Source organism: Arvicanthis niloticus, chromosome 2 (genome assembly GCF_011762505.2).
Source record: "Arvicanthis niloticus isolate mArvNil1 chromosome 2, mArvNil1.pat.X, whole genome shotgun sequence".
Taxonomy (NCBI): domain Eukaryota; kingdom Metazoa; phylum Chordata; class Mammalia; order Rodentia; family Muridae; genus Arvicanthis; species Arvicanthis niloticus.
The window spans coordinates 124657259-124677258 of record NC_047659.1 but is presented as its reverse complement, the minus strand read 5'-3'; the positions used below and the strand labels follow the sequence as shown (position 1 = coordinate 124677258).

The following is a 20000-nucleotide window of genomic DNA, read 5'->3' as shown; positions in this document are numbered from 1 at the left end:
TCTCAATGGGTGTTAACAGATCTACTTAGGGTTATTTTCTTCATCTTGATTTAACTGTATATATCTCAAAATTCTTTGATTTTTCAGTTTGGTAGATTATATTTAAAAAAAATATTTATTTACTATATGTGTATGTCTGTGCCACATGTGTGCCTAGTGCTCATGGAGGCCAGAAGGGGGGCACTGGACCCTCCTGTACTGGAATTAAAGGTGGCTGTGAGCAGCCTTGTGGGTGCTGGAAATCCAACCTAGGTCCTGTGGAAGAGCAGCTGGTTTTCCCATCTACTGAAGGCTCTCTCTAGCTCCTATTGGGCAATTTCTTGATTTATTATTAATGAAAGAGGGCCCAGTTCAGTGTTGGTGATGCCATCCTTGTGTGCTATAAGAAACCAGGTGGAGGGCTGGAGAGGTGGCTCAGTGTTTAAGAACACTGACTGCTCTTCCAGATGACCCAGGTTTAATTCCCAGCACCCACATGCCAGCTCACAACGATCTGTAACTCCAAAGTCTGATACCCTCACACAAACATACATGCAGGCAAAACAACAATGCACATAAAATAAAAATTAAAAAAATAAACCAGTTTGAGCAAGTTACAAGGATCAAGCCACTCCATGGCATCTGCTTCAGTTCCTGCCTCCAGGCTCCTGCCTTGCTTTCCTGTCCTGACTTCCCTGGATAATGGACTATAAGCTGTAAGAGGAAATAATCTTTCCTCCCCAAGTTGCTTTAAGGTCATGCTGTTTATCACAGCAGTAGAAACCCTAACCAAGGCAGGACTGCCTCCGTTGGTTGTGAACTGTGTTTCTTGAAGGCAGCAAAAGATAGATCCTATTTTCTGATCCATTCTGTTAGTCTGGGTCTCTTCACTGAGAAGTTGCCTGTTTGTAATATTATTGGACAATGCATATTAAGCCTGTTCATTTATTTATTGCCTTATTAGACTTCTGATTTGGTGTTCCTGTTTATTTGCTTCTTGGGTGTGTTTGTCTCCTTTTCAGACCTCAGCATTTTCTCTAGAGCTGGCTTAGGAGTCATATTTTAAAATCTGTTTTATAGTATCCCAGAGTTCTGGCATATCCTTTTCATCTCAAGATGCTTGCAAACAGCCACCACTTTAACTAAAAGACCAGGGGTGGGGGCTGGAGAGATGGCTCAGCGGTTAAGAGCACTGACTGCTCTTCTGGTCCTGGGTTCTATTCCCAGCAACCACATGGTGGCTCACAACCATCTGTAATGAGATCTGTAATGATGTCCTCTTCTGGTGTGTCTGAAGACAGCGGCAGTGTACTCATATGCATACAATAAATAAATCTTAAAAAAAATAAAAAAAAAAGACCAGGGACAAGGCAAACTGTGTCTTGAAGGATATTCAGAATTTTGTTGTCAGTTACAAGATGGACTCGTGCAACATCCTAATCCCTCAGGATGGCACCCAACTGAGGGAGTCAGGGCTGTTTTTAAGTTTTGTTCCTTCAGTTAGCAGACTTTAGTCAGGTAGGTAGGGCAGAGCCAAAGTGCTACCCAGGAGTGTGGTCTGGCCACAAAGAGATGTTGTAGCCCTGTCCTGAACTTTAAAAAGTTCAATACCAGAGTCTCACACGATGGAGGGAGAAAACTGACTCCCACAAGTTGTCCCAACCTATAACGCAGACACAAAAATAAAACTATTTGTGTGTGTGTGTGTGTGGGGGGGGGGGTGGTTGGTGGTGCCATAACAGCTATGAGGCCAGTAAGAGTTGGCTTTCTCTTCAAACACAGATACCAGATATCAAACTCAGGCTATCAGGCTTTTATCAACTGAGCTACCTGCTTCACCCCCAATTCTGGGCTAGGCCCTGAACTTTTAAACTTTTTGCCTCTACCCCCTGAGTTCTGGTTTTACTAATTTAAGCCACCATTTCCAGCCTAAGTGTGTGCGTGTGTGTTGATCACACGTGCCATAGACATCTGTGAACTGCCCCACTGGAGTGCTGGAAACTGAACCTGGGTCTTCTGGAAGAGCACAAAGTGCTCTGAGCTCTGAAGTGCTGAGCCATCTCTATAGCTTTTTAAATTTATTCTGGAGGTAACAATATAAATACATTGTTTCCCCTCTTTCCTGCCAAACCCTCCCAACAACTCTCCAGGCTCTTTCAAATTCAATCTCTCTTCATTCTGAATCTATTTTTTTAAGGCACAGTTTCATATATCCCAGGCTGGCCCTTAACTAGATACAGTTAATTTTTTAGATACAGTCCCAGTTTATGGGACGCTGGGGATTGACCCCAGGGCTTTGCATATGCCAGGCTGTGTGCTTTCTTGAGCCCAACTGTAACCTTTTGGAACATCTTTAAGATTTTAAGTTATGTGTTATGTCTCTAAGTGGGTAATGAGTACAGGTGTACAGGAGATGGTATGGGATTCCCTGTAGCTAGAGTTAGTTACAGGTGGCTGTCAGCTGCCTGACAGATGCTGGTAACTGAGGTCGGGTCCTTTGCAAGCACAGTATACACTTTAGCTGCAAAGCAACCACTCTAGCTCCTCACATTCTATTGCTTTTTTCTTTTCTTTCTTTCTTTCTTTCTTTCTTTCTTTCTTTCTTTCTTTCTTTTTTCTTTCTTTCTTTCTTTTTTTCTTTCTTTCTTTCTTTCTTTCTTTTTTTTTTCTCAAGACAGGGTTTCTCTGTGTAGTCCTGGCTGTCTTGGATCTTACTCTGTAGACCAGGCTGGCCTCGAACCAGAAATCCTCCTGCCTCTGCCTTCCAAGTGCTGGGATTAAAGGCGTGCGCCACCACCGCCCGGCGAACATTCTATTTCTCAAACAGTGTGTTCTAATTCAGTGTCTGATCAACTAGAGTTAAGAGAGCGCACCAGTCTCTTTCTGTGCAACAAGGAACAAAAGACAAAAATATACTGGCAAGTGCAGTGGTTTCTGCAGGGTGGGAATCTAGGGGCTGAGGAAGAGTGTCTGGTAAGGGCCCTCTTGCACACAACAATGCCGTGGGCACAAGGATGATCACCACGAATGAGCTCACCAGGAAATGATGGGTCAGAGTTCTGAGGAAGACAGTGTAGAAGGAGCTGGCTACCTAGGGACACATGTTCCCCGCTGTGAGACTCCAGGAACTGCATGTCCTTCCCACCTGTGTTTCTCCTAGGTCCCCAGCTCTCAGGTAGTTTTAACCCAATGATGTGAGATCCTAAGGTACACCAGGTACACTGTGAGTACTCGGCAGACACCACTCTCTTCCTTTGCTTAGGGCAATGTAATAGAAAGAGGTGTCTAAAATAAAAGGCCCAAGAACCAGGGCATGAGTACAAACCAAGCCTTGTTCAGGAAGTGTGCCACAGGTGCTAGGAGGAGCAGGCCCAGCGACCATGAAAACCTGCCAGTGGCTAGAAGTTGTGGATATGTTCAGCTGACCATGTGCTAACATAGGAACAGGCCTTTCCAATCTAGTCAAGACACAGCAGCCAGTAGGGGGTTGAAGTAAGTTTTAGTTTAAGAAACAAAACAGCTTTCCAAGAGGACAAAGGAACTGAAGGTCAGAAGGAAGCTGGGTTCATACTACTCTCATCATGAGAACATACGCTCTCATCCCAAGCCTGGAAAGGAGAACTGAGCTGTGCTGGGACTGGCGGGCCATCAGAGGCACTCCTTGGTGGGTGCGCAGAGCTACCCTTGATCAATGGCATGGTCTTCATGGGCTCTCAGGCAACCACCATGTGCCCACTGACATGATTAACACTATTATTCTTGGGGGACATTAAATTAAGGAATGACACAGGAAGCCAAGACAGTGGATTATTCAGTTGGATTCTGAATCACAATCAGGAAATAGTCTTTATCTGAAAAAGAGAAAAGCATAAAAACAAATCACTGTATGTAAACCAGGAGAAGGTTAACAGCAATCACTAGCCGTACAATGCAGGAGGGAGGAGAGCTTCCAGAAGAGCAGTCGTGGCTGGCTGCTTTCCACAGCTGGAACAGGAAATAACCTCCAGGTTCCTTACTGTCTCCTGCCAAATGGCTGATGGGAAGTAAAGTCTTCACTTGCAGGGTGGTGAACTGCCTGCATACATACTCTTTTAATTTTTATTATTAAACAAGGTAAGATTTGGAGGCTGGTAAGATAACCTGAGTTCAACCCCATGGTAGAAGGAAACCACCATTTCCTAAGGGTTGAGTGTGCATGTGTGCACACACCATGGACACACACACTAATATGATTTTAATGATCTGCCTGGCAGATACCTAGTCCATCCTGTGAGGCCTGCTGACCGGCCTGGCCTGTCACTCATCTGCACCTCCCATGTGCATCCTCCACTCAAGAAACCTTTGAAAGGTCACAGGAAGTGATCTGCTGCTTTGAAGCATTTCCAATGATAGTCTCATGAATCAGACTCTGCACAGAAATGGATAGGCCTCATTTTTTAAGAAAACAGGGCAAAGTGGTGTCTGGGCAATCCTCACTGATCTTGATCATTTTCTTGTGGGATTGGGGCTTAAAGCCAGGGTCTTGTCATTGCTAGTCAAGCACACAGATGTGCACCCTCAATCCCAAATTCATTTATGGATTTACACGCTCTGTTCCCCAAGCATGTCAATTGAAGTTGTGCAGCATGTTTTAGACGTGGGCTCCTGCATGGATGCTCTGATCCCGATGAGAAGGACAGCAGTCTGCAGGTAGACAGAAACTGCCCTTCTGTTCTAGGCATCACCTGTATCTCTATGCCAGGAGTAGCTCTGCAATGGCACCTTTCAGGTTTCTCAGGTGGTATCTCAACGAACCCCAAAATCACTCTAGACAGGTGCTAGTGGGCTACCATTGTACTAATAAACCATGACAACTAACCACTACAAGTAACTACAGTTCATAGCTAAGCAATCTGTACACATAATTAACAAGCTAAGAGCAAAAATATACACAAGCAACAAGTCCTAAACCCTGCAATACCTGTAGGGGGCAGTGTTTTGTGATTGTACTTTTAAAACTGTGCTCTTTCTGCGTTCTGTACATGCTGGAGAGTTCAGAAGAGTGGTTCTTGGAGGAGCTTTTGAAAGTCGTTAGCCTTCTACCATGTAGAAGCCAAGACTCAAGCTCAGGTGGTCAGGTTTAGTATCGAGCCTTTACTGGCTGAGCCAACTGGACAGCCAGGATGTGGCAGTAAAGTTGCTCTGTGCTACGTCAGAGAGGTCAAGAAATCAAATTATGTTACATACTTTAATTTTTATAAAATATGAACTGCTAAACTTCTGAGAAGCCACCAGCAGTCCATTTCTGTAAGAAGAGACTGGACCTCTTTCTTGCAGGCAAGGTCATTGTAGTCCCCACACTGCCCAGTGGGACCATGCTGGGGCTGCCCTTCGGCAGTCCTCAGGGAGTCTAGCCCCAAACCCAGCTGTATTGACCACATAAAAACTGGGTACATGACAATATGTAGTACTGATTTCCATCTGAAACACCTCCTCCCAGGGCTGGAGAGACAGCTTGGCAGCTGGTTAAGGGCACGTGCTGCTTTTGCAGTTAGTTCCCAGCACTCAGGATGTTCTGTTCCTCCAGCTTCAGGGGATCTAGTGCCCTCTTTTAACCTCCACTGATACTACACTGACATACATATTCCCAGGTACAAATACACAGATGTATGTATGTCCCAGACATCCTACTACTACTGAACCCACCCTAACCCACAATCAGGGAGATTGCTGCAATGGATGGAAATTAAAGCCGTCTGGGAACTAGACATGATGGCATATGCCTTTGATCCCAGTACCTGAGTGGCAGTATCTGAGTTCAAGGCTGGCTTGGTCTACATAGTAAGTTCCAGAACAACTTGGGCTATGTAAAAAAAACTTATCTCAAAACAACAAAAGCCATCTGTTGAATGTATTTGTTAAATACTGTGCTTACAAGTCTCTGTCCTCACAGAACTTACTATGAAAACCAGAAAACAGTGGAAATGTAGCTAAGTAGCTGGCTAGTAAGGCAGTAAGGAATCAAAGGCTTGTTCCAGCGAGAGGATGGTATGTGAGAAGGCCCCAGGAAGGGGGATGTAGCAGTGTGGTGGCCCCAAGAAAACAGCACTGTTTATGGCCACCTCAACATGTCACACAACCTTCAGCATAACTACAGTATGAACGAGAGACACCAAACCACCAGCTAGGTCAAGTGCCAGCATGTACACTCCCTGCATACTTTTCCAAATGCTGTCCATATGAGTGTCTGGCCACTCATTTCCACTGATAAGACTGGAGCCACTTAGCCTGTGAACCCCAACTCAAACACCAACAATCCTCAGAGACTCTGAATGTCTATGGTTTTCAAGGACAAATTGGAGGTGCTATTGCACTGAGCTGAGACCTGCATGGTCAGGACTCCCAGACATCTCTGGAGCTTTAGGTGACACTGTCTACTAAGTGCTTGTCTCTGTGGCACCATGTCATCTGTCCTTCACACTGAGTTTTTACATCTGCCACTGGGCACCTCAAGTCTGCACTGACATAACCACTAAGTGGAAAGATGATTCCCAATCCCAGTTTTATGGAAACAGAGATCTGTCCTCCCTTGTCCCATAGCGGGAAGTTGGGGTAGGGTTGGACTTTTCATTAAAATTTGATTGTAAGGTTTAGCTTTATGATCTTACATATTCTTCCTACTGGTGTATACTCCAGAGGTTCACACCAGCACAGACCTCTACCTGATGTTTATAGATGTGGCTGTGGAAGAGCTATGTTAAGTCAGCACACACAGCACAGTTTTAGAATAAGTGCACTGACAGTTCTTCTGTGAGTGACTTCCCATCATACTAGCTAGGAAGACTGGGCTGGAGCAGAGGAGGCTGGGAACAGAAGCCACACTGGTCTGCTGCTGGGAATGGCTGGTGCCCCCAGCCCCAACAGGGTTTGTGTAGCTCTGATTGTCCTGGAAACCACTCTACACCAGGCTGGCCTTGAACTCAGACATCCACCTGCCTCTGCCTCCTGAGTACTGGGATTAAAAGTGTATGTTACCACACTAGCATTCATAATCACAGCACTTCCTGCCACAAGCAGCACCTCAGCTCACAGGATCAGATCCACACTGCTGAGTCTGGAGTCTGAGGCACCTTTTAAGTTGGATCCACTTTTTATACCTTCCTTAGTTAACATGTTCTGCAAACTGAGGCACCATTATGTAACAACTCATGCATGTCCAGCTATGGCTTGGCAGAAGGACAGGGGGAGGTAACCACACAGAAGTCCTGTAGAATCTGTCATTCTAGTCTGTGAGTGTGAGTTAGAGGAGGCAGAGCAGGAGGCACCCCCAGGCCTTCCCTCTGTAGTTCCCATCCTTGTAGGCTCCTCCCAATGTGAGCATCTCTTTGCAATGAGAAGGATCTGAAGGCCTAAACACAGGCATGCTTGCCCTACCCAACGCTTGTCCTACCCAACCAAGCTTTTTACTCATGACTCAAGATAGCAGTCTGCTCCAGTGGTGGGAGCTGGCTACATGGGTTGGAGACAGGAGTATAAATTCTTTTTCATATAGAAATAGCTTTTCTACCCTTCTGACTCATATTTTCCTGGCTCTTAAGATTCAGCTCCAACATTCCTTTTTCTGAGAAATCTTTGTTGATTGTCCAGCAGAACTGATCAACACTTCCATGTCCCAAATTCTTAAGGAAGAATTCTTACCAAGTTGAGAATGACCAACACTAATGTTTGTGTCTTTCTCCCTCATGAAACCACAATTCCTCTATGAGGCTTGCTTAAGGTTGCTGGTGGACGCCACCCGACTAGGCAGTGAAGAGTCAAGTCTTTACACACTAGGCCTACCTTGAACCTGTGGAGACATGACTGTGCCACACCTTCCTGATGAGCCACAGCGAAGGTGCTACAGGGTCAGAAGCTAAATGTGAAAGCATGAGAGCCTTACCTGGGGCCACCATAATCTCATTTTTCTTGGATCGAATTCGAAGGAAGGTTAGGTCATTCTGGGGGTCAATCTCTCGCACAGTGCTCCGCGCCTTCAAGATGAAGCTGTGCATGAGATTGGCATACTGTGTAGTGGTGGGATTGTCCATTGTGCTCTTGATGGGAATGCCTGTGGGAAGGACAAATCAAAACCAAGCAGAAAAGAGGTTGGGAGCTGGAGAGATGGCTCAGTGGTTAAGAGCACTGGTTGTTGTTCCTGAGGTCCTGGGTTCAATTCCCAGCAACCACATGGTGGCTCACAACAATCTGTAATGGATCTGATGCCCTCTTTTGTCATGCAGATGTACAGGGAAACAGATCGCTCATATACACAGATACATAAATCTTTTAAAAAAGAAAAGAGGTTGAAAAGGAGGAAGAAAGAAAAGAGGTCCACTTATGCTGACACATGCCACACATAACCCATTACTGTTCTTGGTAAGGCTGGCTCAGCTGTAAGCATCTATACGTATGCAGATGCTTCCCTACCCCAACATGTTTCTTTTAAGTGCACTGCTGTCTTTAAAACAGGCAAGGGGTTGGAGGTATAGCTCAGTGGTAAAGTGAGTTTTTCTGTGTAGTCTGTCTGAGACCTGGGTCCAGTACCCAGCACAACATAACTGTGATTGTTTGTTTGGACCAGGAAGTGGCACCATTAGGAGGTGTGGCTTTGTTGGAGTAGGTGTTACTGTGGACAAGGGCTTTATTTAAGACCCTCACTGCCTGGGAGCCAGTCTTTTCATAGCAGCCTTCAGATGAAGATGTAAAACTCTCAGCTCCACTTGCACCATGCCTGCCTGGGTGCTGCCGTGCTCCTGCCTTGATACTGGACTGAACCTCTGAACCTGTAAGCCAGCCCCAATTAAATGTCCTTATAAGAGTTGTCTTGTCATGGTGTCTGTTCACAGCAGTAAAACCCTAACCAAGACAGAAGGAGTACTAGGAGTGGGTATTGCTGTGACAGACCTGACCATGCTTTTGTTTGTTGGATTTGGGATTTTGGATTTGGGAAGCAGTAGAATGCTTTAAAGAGGGGCTTACTGGGCTGTCCTAGTAGGAATATGGAAGACTTTGTTGCTGAGAGTGATTTGAACTGTGCAGATTTGGCCCAAGAGATTTTAGTGGAGAATAAGTTCAGCATGTGGTCCAGAGACTGTTCTTGTGGTATTTTGGTGAAGAATGTGGCTGCTTTTTGTCCTTATCTGAAGAGTCTGCCTGAGGCTAAGATAAAGAGATTTATACTAATTGCACTGACAAAGGAAGTCTCAAAAAAAGCTCAACAGAGACTTTGTTCTCTGGTTTAGTCTTATGAAGAACTTTTTTATGAAAAGGAGCAAGCTGAGAAAGGAAAAATACAAACATATGGTTCAAGTATTAAAGGGACATCAGGAAGTAGAATGGGGCTGAATCCGTGTTCTAGGAAACAGCAGAAGAAGGGAGTGGGACTTCGGAGCAGGATCCTACCCAGCTAAATTCAGGTCCAGGCATGGTGGTGCACATCCTTAATCCCAGGAGACAAAGGCAAGCCAATCTCTAAATTCAAGGCCAGCCTGGTACAGAGACGGTTCCAAGTAGAAAAAGCTTAAATCAAGATGTGGTGGATCACACCTTTAATCCCAGCATTTAGGAGACAGGCATGAATTCAAAGTCATGTGTCTCTGGCTTCAGAGTCAAGAATAGAAGGGGTTACTGGGACAATGAATGCTGGAGCTAAGTAATTAGAGGTGATAAAGAGACCAGCATTCACCAAAGTGAAATTTGGGAAGTATTTTCTGAGAGCACAAAGAAGCTCTGTTACTGAGATAGCCTGGGTTAGACCTTGTGCTGCAGCTAGACTTGGTAATGTAAGGCTCACCAGGTGGCACTGCATGAAGGCGTCATGGAGAGCAGCTGAGGCTTGGAACCATGAAGAGAGCCTATGAGAGGCTACTGGTGAAGCCTAGTTGCAACTGAAGACCCCAGTGTACTGGAGATGCCAGACCCATGGGATGACCACCAAGAACAGCGGCAGCAGTGAAGTCACCTGAAGTCTAGAGTGCCACCAGGGGCAGAGCTGGAGAAGTGACACAAGCCACCTGGAGGAGCCCAGAAGATCATGTGTGGATCCCAGACACTGGAACAAGAAGCTGTAAAGTTGATGTTGCCTTGGAGACCCCAAGGGGTTAGAGATGCCAGAGCCATGGGATATCTGCCGAGGAAAGCTGCTAACAGGGAGTGAACCAGCCCAAGAGAATGACGTGTATTGCTGCTGGATGCCAGATCTGCCAACAAGATGGAGATCTGAAGAGTGCTTTGACGTCTGACATGGAGAAGTGGAGTTTGGAGTTTGCCCACCTGGTTTTCTGTCTTGCTTTGGTCCAGTATTTTTGACTTTATACAGGATTACAGTTAAAAGACTGCTTTGAACTTTGGACTTTTAACATTGTTGAGACTGTTAAAAACTATGAGGACTTTTGAAGTTGGATTAGACTCATGTTTGAACAGGCCTGTGGGGCCCAGGGAATGGAATGTGACTGTGTCTGTATATGCTTGGCACCAATAGGTGTGTCATTGTGGGTGTGGGCTTTAAGACCCTTGCTGCCCAGGAGCCAGTCGTCTCCTGTTTGCTTTCAGAACAAGATGTTGAACTCTCAGCTCCTCCTGCACCATGCCTGCCTGGATGCTGCTATGCTCCCACCTTGATGATACTGGACTGAACCTCTGAACCTGTAAGCCAGCCCCAATTAAATGTTGTCTAAGAGTTGCCTTGGTCATGGTGTCTGCTCACAGCAGTAAACCCTGACTAAGACAACAACAAACCATAAAAAGAGCCCATGAAGTAAGAGAATCCATACATCTAGCATCCCCCTAAGAGAACCCATACATCCAGCATCCCCCTGTTGCTGGATGCTTAGACTAGGATTTTACTGGTATAATTAACCATCCATGACTATCATTGTGTATTAAGTCTCTCTTTTTGAAGACTGAACAATTAAGTGAACACTGGGTGTCCTGCTGTCATCACTAGTACCTGCTGTCATGATGGTGAGGGATGTGGCTTGAGCCACACTCTGTTCTCAGGTGCCTGTGAATTGGCTATGACCTGTCAGAAGGCTCCATTCAAGAGAAGGCTGGACACTTGTGAAGAATGTGTTACAGGTGACTCCTCACATCCAAGTGGCTAGACATAGGCCCTGCGAATCTGGCCAGCAGTGAACAGTTTGGAGATTAGCCAGAGGCAGCCTTCCAACCTTATTTTATTAGACACCAGGAACATGTAAAGCAGCTGAGCAGGAAAATGAAGGCACAGGAATGGGCTGCAGCGGTCATTTGTCCTTAAGGGGCCTCAGCACTGCCATTGGGTCCTAGATGGCAAAACCAGGCAACCCTGAGCCCCGTGAGGCCTCTCCTCAGCTGTACTTTTTTTCTGAGGGTGGCAGTGTGACCGGTACCTGCTATAATCTATCCACAATGGGAAGGTCCTGAAGGAAGGACCCTCCAGTCTGATGACATCCCAGTACCGTGCAGTTTTTCTTTAGTTACAACCCCAGCGCCACACTATTAGGAAAGTAGACATTTATACTTCTCCCACTAGACTATAAGTTCCCTGGGGCAGGACCTCATCTCATTTGCTCACCAGCATCTGTGGTTACATGTGAAGCATCTACTGAGGTTGGTATTGAGTTACTACTGAAGTTTACCTTTAGCTAATAGAATGAGTCTGGTTATATATCAAGTAGGCAAATGTTAAGGTGTCAGCAACCTCAACTACTCAGCGACTCACTCTAAAAAGAGGAGGTAAGGGAGCAGGAACCAAAAATTTGGAGGAATTTTTTGTTGTTGTTGTTGTTGTTGTTGTTCTGTTTTCCAAGACAGGGTTTCTGTGTAGCTCAGGCTGTCCTGGAACTCACTCTGTAGACCAGGCTGGCCTCGAACTCAGAAATTCGTCTGCCTCTGCCTCCCACGTGCTGGGATTAAAGGCGTGCGCCACCACTGCCTGGCTAGGAAGAATTTTAGACAAGGACAAAATAAAGAAGGACACCAGAGGTGGGGCCTCACGGACTCCTACTACTGTTAGGCAACCTAACTTAGTTCAAGCCCTTTTCTTCACAAATACTGCATAGCTTGCAGAATTATGTAGTTACTGGGGAAGTGCATTTTTGAGCCATGGTTCAGTCTGCCCAAGCCCTTCAGTGGGGCTGGTAGGTAGGGCATGTGCCCAGTATGTACAAGACAAGGAGTCTGAGCTCCAGCACTGAGAAAGAAGTTTACTGGATGCTGCTACACAGGTTGTACTAACCCAAGTGTGCTGGAAGCAAAGGAGAGCCAGATCCCTTGTTGACTCAAGAAATCCACCGGCCTGTGCCTCTCAAGTGCTGGAATAAAGGGTAAGAGCTCAATTCCTGGCTTTGATGGTGCACACTTTAATCTCACCACCCAGAAGACAAAGGGATATCTCGAGTTTGAGGACAGCCTGATCTACATAGTGAGACCTTAACTCAAAAGCACAAGTCTTAAACTCTGATTGTCACATGAGAAATAAGTTGGATGATCACAAGAACTGAAAAACATAATTACTGACAGCTGTGATCTGTCACGGCAGTGGACCTGAGGAAAAAACTCGTATTTACTAGGTTAAGATATCTAAGGTGCGCCTGGCGGTGGTGGTGCACGCCTTTAATCCCAGCACTTGGGAGGCAGAGGCAGGTGAATTTCTGAGTTCGAGGCCAGCCTGATCTACAGGGCAAGTTCCAGGACAGCCAGGGCTACACAGAGAAACTCTGTCTTGAAAAACCAAAAAAAAAAAAGATATCTAAGGTGGTGCATGCCTTTAGCTCCAGCACATGGGAGGCGGATGCAGGAGGATGGTAAGTTCAGGACAGCTTGGTTACACAGAAAGACCTTGCCTCAAAAAAGGAAGAAAAACAAAAATCACAAGAATAGCATCAGAACTTTGGAAATGTTTTAAAGAGAGAGAAAATTAGAATGAATCTGGGCTCATTAGAATTGAGGAAGGACAATGCATGTGGTGTGGGCTGTTTTCTGGAGGCCTGCCTGGGGACAGGACAGACTAAGGACCTACCTTCTGTATTCACCACAATGATGCCCTGTACTCCTTTCTGGCTCTGAAGCCTCTTGAGTGTTTCCTCCACTTCTGCCTGCCAGAAAAGAAGACCAAGATTAGGAGTCAGCAGGCAGACTGGATTAACTTCTTCAGATCCCAGCCTATGAATGACATTCATCTAAAAAGTAACTAACACCCAGGCACTTGGCAATGCTCCAAAGCTGCTCAGGCCCATATGTCGTGTTCCTTAGGTCACCGCTGTCACCCTTGAGGTTCATCCCCAGCATGAGGAGCACTGCTTGTGGCCCCTTACACCAGGCAGTTATCCCCTCCCTGCCCATCAGCTATTTGAGAGCAGAATATAAACACCATTCCCTGGAGTACAGACACACCCATGACCCAAGACTCACACAGTATTCTGATGAATTGGAAAAAACAAAAACCTAAGTGGTAGCTTTTAACAGCAAGGAGGCACTTACTTCTTTGTGGGTTAAACATCAAAAATGAAAATATTTCAAAGGAAGCAAAATGACCCCATAAGGATAAACTCAGTGACTTAAAAAGCTGTCACCCTAGACACAGTGACACTTGGTATATAGGAACAAGAAATATGTCTCAGGAAGAGTTCTGATTATCCAGAAACTGCTCAAGGTGGGATGTCCAAGCACAGAGAACCTGTCAACTGAGCAGATAATGAGATGCTAGATTCTCTGTCATACATGCTTCTACATAGCCCTGGCTGTCCTGGAACTCACTCTGTAGACCAGGCTGGACTTAAACTCAGAGACTGACTGCTTCTGCCTTCTTAGAGCTGGGATTAAAGTTGTTTCCTATCACACCTGGTCCTCCCTACTCCTATTAAAAACAAACTTACAAAGCTCCTTTTCTGAAACCAAATAGTTTTCTAGACCACCTGAGACATCATCTCTTCAAGACCTAGTCTGTGACTCTGATCTACCATATGAGACATATGTCAGATACTGTGTCTAGCTACTCAGTCCGAGTGACTAGCAGAATGGGTACCCATAACAGAAGTCTAGCTGACCGTCCTCTCCCTATGGCTGGAACCTGGTTTTGAAGTGTGCTTAGTCTCAGGGTACCCCCTCCAGAGGCTTGGAATCTAGTCATAAGCTCCTCAAAGGTAGAGTCACAACAGGCATTCGGATTTCTGTGAGTTCAAGGCCAGTATGGTTTACATAGTGAGTTACAAGACAGCCAGGGTTTTGTAGAAAGACTCTTATCTCCAAAGGGGGAGAAGGCAAAGGGTCTTTGGAAACAGGTGTACCATTCACAGAAAGAATGGTTCTCTATCCCCTGGGTCCAAAGAACTAGAACTGGGGGTGGTGGTGCTCCAAAACTGAAGGTAGTACAATGGATTATTTTTATGAAAGGCTCAGGCTGACAATCTGGGCACTAACAACCTACTACTTCCTCTAAAAATAGTGCCAGATGCTACAGAGATGGGTAGAGGGTTCCTTCTACAAATCGGCAAGCAGCTTGATGCCTCTAAAATCTAGAACCTGGAAAAAAGGGCAGGGTTGTGTCAGGAGCCATTTGCCTGCTTCTGTGAAGAAGAGAGAAAATAAAAGTCGGCCTGCCAGGCAGAGTCAAGGCAGGTCAGGATGTGTTGGCAGATTTCCTGGCCTGCTGAGGCATGGAACAATAAGAGGAGGTGCACCTGAGGCTATAGGGGCTGAAGATTCTATTGACCTTGTGTGAGGAATAGGGAAGATTTTGGACGAGAACTGATATCTTATGTGTATATTTCAGGAGTTGTTTCTGTTAGCTTGTGGCTTTGCTTCCCACAGTACTGTGAGGTATAAAAGGGCTAAGAAAAATAAACTAACTCAAGGCTGATGTGGTATTGACCTGTAGTCCTCCCACATCTATGTCTTACATCTTTTTTTCTGCCTTTCCTATAATTATCTTCATCCCCCCAGCCCCTCAGAGGGCTGTTGAACTCATGTGGGGGTTGGGGTGGGGGTGGGGTTGGAGCTCAGAGAGGGGATCAAGTGAAGGACAATGAGGAAAAAGTGAGTGCTCGAAAAAGAAAAAGGAGCTCAATGAGTAACAGACATAGAAAAACACAGATAAGGGAGCATGGAAAAAGTAAAAGACAGAAAAAAAGGAAAAAGGATGCAAAATGGAAACAATCATATGCTTTGCTAAAGCAGGGAGACAGCAATTACATAATTTTTTAGATTTTGTAGAGAAGGTTTGTCCTCAGTTTCCTGAGGAAGATACAGTAAATTTAGCAACCTAGAGGAAGGTTAGAGAAAGACTTCAAGAGTATTATGATGTGCATGGGACCAGGTAAAGTGCCTGTAGATACCTTTAGTCTTTTGACCCTAATTAGGGATAGATTAGATTCTAGACATGAGAAAGAAGCAGCATCCAGGATGCTAGCAGTCCCAGAGCAGGTTGCCACATACCACCATGGTGGAGGTGTGGCGGGCAGTGCCAGCCTGGAGCAGTCCCCCTCCAGCCCCATTCCGTACCCTCTCACATAAGGCACAGGTGAGTTATGATCCAATCCAGCAGGTTAAGGTCTAAGAAAATATGTTTATAGAAAATGTTTGAGACTGGTAAATGCAAGTGATGAAGGCTAGAGAATATAAGAAGTTGGATGATGATGATGATTTAGAAATAATACTTCAGATGAAAGATGCTTAAAGTTGGTAAATACAAGTTATAAATGTTAGAGGGTCTAAGATGTTTTAAGGTCTACAAATGCAAGTTATAGAGATGTACAAGATGATTTAAGGTATAAAAAAATGGGAAATGTTTCATATTCCCACTGCATGCTATTGTCATCTCAAAGTTCAGAATTTTAACATTGATCAGTGGAGCTGATGGAACATTGGCAGTTAACAATTCAGCACTAAGCTCAAGATTTTAATTTCCCTTTTGTTGTCTTCTGAATAGAAACTTAAAAACATCTCTGGTCAGTCTGCATATCTTTGGCTGTAAACCTTTAGCTTTTACTAAGTCTCAAAGGCGTGACTCAATCATGGAATCAACTCTTGTTGTCTAACAGACACCTGTTAATTACTTTTTCTAAAATATGGATTTCAATTCAATGGTACATCCTTTTGTAAACTAAAGTCCACATAAGCTTTGGGGAATCAAGAGACTTGGTCACAGACCAAATGGACTCCTGGTAAGTACACCTGCCTGTTCTGATCCAATCCAGCAGGTGGCCACAAACATAAGTTATATAAACTAATACATATTATACAAGTTAGCAATTATATACATTGAAACATGTATATAATAATTGCTTGCATGTTCACATATGCAAATATATAAAAATTACCCATATTAAATATAAAGTATATATTAAATATAAGTTATGAGTTAAATATAAATTATATATGTTGAATATAATTTATATTTAATATATTATGTACAGTAACTACAAAATATATTATGTACTTGAAAATTTTATACACTAACTATAAATATGTTAAAATATGAATTAAGTATGAGTTAAATCTATATAAGTTATAATCTATATAATATACATAATTTCACATGTCCTCAAGGACAGGAAATTATGAAACAATCTCAAGGAGCTCTAAAAAAATCAGGTACAAAAAATAGAAAAAGGAATTGTTGTATACTCTTTCACCACAAAATTTTATTTTGATTTTTTTGATCTTAGATGCCAAGGGACTCTCTGATGCTGAGTGTCTGTGGCACCCTACAACTAGGCATACTTATGCCCAGGTGAAATGGAAGGATCCACTTAGGGGAATATGGCATAGTCCTGATCTGGTATTAATAGGGGGAAGTGGGCACATTTGTGGTTTTTCACAGGATGCTGAAGCAGCATGGTGGCAGCCAGAGTGATTGGTGAGACATGCTGATGCTGGGACAAAGAATGATGCTGACCATATGCTGATGGTGATCTTGCTGAGTGGCCTGACAGTGGAGACAGGGAAGCTGTAACTGAGAGTATGTTCCTGACTCACCTTTGGTACATCATTCTGTAAGGTCAAGGCCAGAAGTACTTGAGACCTCTAATAATATTCAGCTGTTAGGATTTCCTTGGTCTGAGAATAAAAATGTATTCCAAATTAGTGAATGACACTGCTATGGGTCAGGGCCTACCTATTGGTTTTATTAGAAGTAGTACCAATGCTGGATGAGTTTCTGTGGACCCTCAGACTTAGAAGAAGATTATCTCTAAGACATCCATTAAGATGGGAATGCCTGTATCTCAGACTGGACAAGCAGCCTTGCCTCAGGCATTTAGACCTTCAGGACAGAGAACAGGAAGACTGTGGAATCTGCCTTTGAAAAATCAAATAGAGAAGTTGTTATAATGACTCTCCTCTTTCCTTTAATGTAACCAGTTACTCTGACTCGATCATGGACTGGTCTGAAAACCAATCCAATATTGGACAAAAAGAAATGACAGTGGGCATTTGGATGGCTGGTTCTGGACATTTTCAGAGGCATATTTGGAAACTGACAGCTGCTTTGTATGATGATGTGTTTGCTATGGATCAAAATGGAGCAGGTTTTGAGGTTAAGCTAAATGTGACATCCTGCATTAACCAACCTAATCGTTTACTAATTGGGAATGTTATCTTTGATGTAGGCTCTGATAAGGAGTTAACTGTTTCTTAATAGTCTTTTGTCCAATTGTGATTTTGTACTGTATGATGGTCTATCTGTACTGGTAGTACATCAACCAGCTTCTATTATGATTCCTGTAAATTTATGTGACCCCGGGTATTCTGAAAAGGCCTACAAATACTGAAGAATTAGATAACACTCTGGCAAGGAATAAACGTATGGTTGGGCTGATCCTTGCTGGTGTTGCTCTCATAACACAGCCAATGCTACTACTTCTGCCTCATCTTTAGCACATGAGATATAAACATCTAGTTATGTTAATCATCTTACAGAAAATGTAACCAATGCCCTGAGCATACAAGAGAATTTAGATAGAGGGCTAGAACAAAGAATTGACACATTATATGGTATGGTGCAGATCATGGGAGATAAGGTACAAGGAATGGAAGTCAGGAGCCAAATGTATAATGAAAGTCAGCATAACTGGACTAGAGTAAAATGGCACCTTTAGGATATTTGGCATAAAACTGATACTTCTTTAGATTTGTTAGCCCTGCATAAGGTAGTTGAAGGTTTAAGAAAGGCAAAGCTGCCGGGCAGTGGTGGTACATGCCTTTAATCCCAGCACTTGGGAGGCAGAGGCAGGTGGATTTCTGAGTTCAAGGCCAGCCTGGTCTACAGAATGAGTTCCAGGTCAGCCAAAGATACACAGAGAAACCCTGTCTCGAAAAACCAACCCCCCCCCCCACACACACACAAAAGGAAGGCAACCCTTTGTCGTTTGACACGCTAGCACTGCAAATTATATTCTCAGAAGTTACAGGCTGCTTTTCCTTCTTGGTCCTCATTTGCATTTGTCTTATTATGTGTAGCAGGACTTGGTCTTATGATCCTTTGTATGGGCATGTTTATTTCCTGTTCTTTTGAGAGAAATCATCAGAGCTTTTACAGATGTCAAAGCAAAGTTATGTAAGTTCAAGCTCCAATGTCTTCCCTAGCAGAAGTTGGTAGTCAATGACAGGTAAGATAGTCTTGAAAACCCTTTCAACCCAAGACAGGCCACGAATACAAGATTCTTCATGTACCAGTAACAGGTAAGAGCTGTGTTTTCAGATGGCAACCTAAGACATGTATAACTTTCTGCTTAGTAACTGATAAAAGTGCCTCTTATAGATAAAAGTTTTGACAGGTAAGACTCTCAGAGGTGGATCAACCTAAGATAGGACATGAATGCTAAGATTTATGTACTAATGACAGGTAAGGTCCATACTTCTTGAGGGGACACCTAAAACAGGCACAGTCTTTCTGTGCCAATAGCTGAAACAGCTTTGGCTTGCGTAGGGACATGTGAGGGAGCACTTCCAGAGTTAACTTTGACTGATTTCTTGGTTATGATTAATCGTGGGTCTGCTGACATCTGTCTTTGTTTTTAATTAAGACGTGTTATAACCTGCCAAGTTCCTCCACTTAGCTATACATCCTTGAGAGATTGTCCTAGCCTGAAGGAAATGGCCTTAGTCAAACATAGATACTATGTGCTATAAACCTGCTACATAAGCATTTGTGGGCATTGTTTATCTTCCTGGAATTGATCATGCTTTGTGTTGCTTGCCTTCAAAAGACACTGAGAAAACATACTTGCTTATTGGCATGGTATTAACCAGCAGCCCTCCCATTTCTGCCTCTTGCATCTTATTTCTGCCTTTCCTATAATCATCCTTACTCCCTTAGTTATGGTTCCCACGTTGTTGACTGACCAGCTAGCTCCAGCAGTTCCATCACACTCTTCTGGCATCCTTTGATACAAACATACAGAGAAACCCAAATTTTAGCTCCACCCCTCAGAGGTCTCTACAATAGTGGCTGTGGGGCTTGACACATTCAGTATCTAAAGAATATATGCTGGTGGTGGCTTGAATGAGAATGGCTCCTAGTAGGCTCATGTTTGAATATTTGGACCCCCATTAGTGAAACTGTTTATGAAGTATTAGGAGGTATAGTCTTGAGGAAGATGTCACTAGGGGAAGACCTTCAGGTTTCAAGAAACTCAGGCCACTCCCAGCTCACCTCTGCCTCCGATTTACAGATGAAGATATAAGCTCACAGATAGATGTTCCTGCTGCCTTTGTAAAACCACAATGAACTCTAATCTTCTAAAACCCCAAGCCAAAAATAAACTCATTATAAGTTGCAGTAATTATTTGAATGCTTGGTCCCCAGTTGGACTGTTGAGGATGAAGAGGTGTGAACTTGGTGTGTTACTAGAGTTGGGCTATGAGATTTGAAAAGCCTGTGCTAGGCCTTCGGTCTGTCTCTTTCCACTTGCTCCCTGACTATGGACCAAGATGCAAAGTTCCCAGATACTGCTTGAGTGTCCTGCCTGTGTGCTTCCTGCCATGATGAGATAATGGACTAACCCTCTGAAACTGTGACCAAG

General features: G+C 44.1%; 1 protein-coding gene across 1 annotated transcript in view; it reads right to left on the bottom strand.

The window, feature by feature from the left end:
• Positions 1–3459: 3459 nt before the first annotated feature.
• Positions 3460–20000, bottom strand: part of Dynlrb1 (dynein light chain roadblock-type 1) — a 22805-nt gene continuing 6264 nt past the window's right edge. The window contains exons 2-4 of the mRNA XM_034495697.2: positions 12998–13073; positions 7898–8065; positions 3460–3830 (exon numbers count right to left, since the gene is read on the bottom strand). Of these exons, the coding sequence (XP_034351588.1) occupies positions 3787–3830; positions 7898–8065; positions 12998–13073 (288 nt within the window). The 3' untranslated portion in view covers positions 3460–3786. The remainder of the gene's footprint in view (positions 3831–7897; positions 8066–12997; positions 13074–20000) is intronic.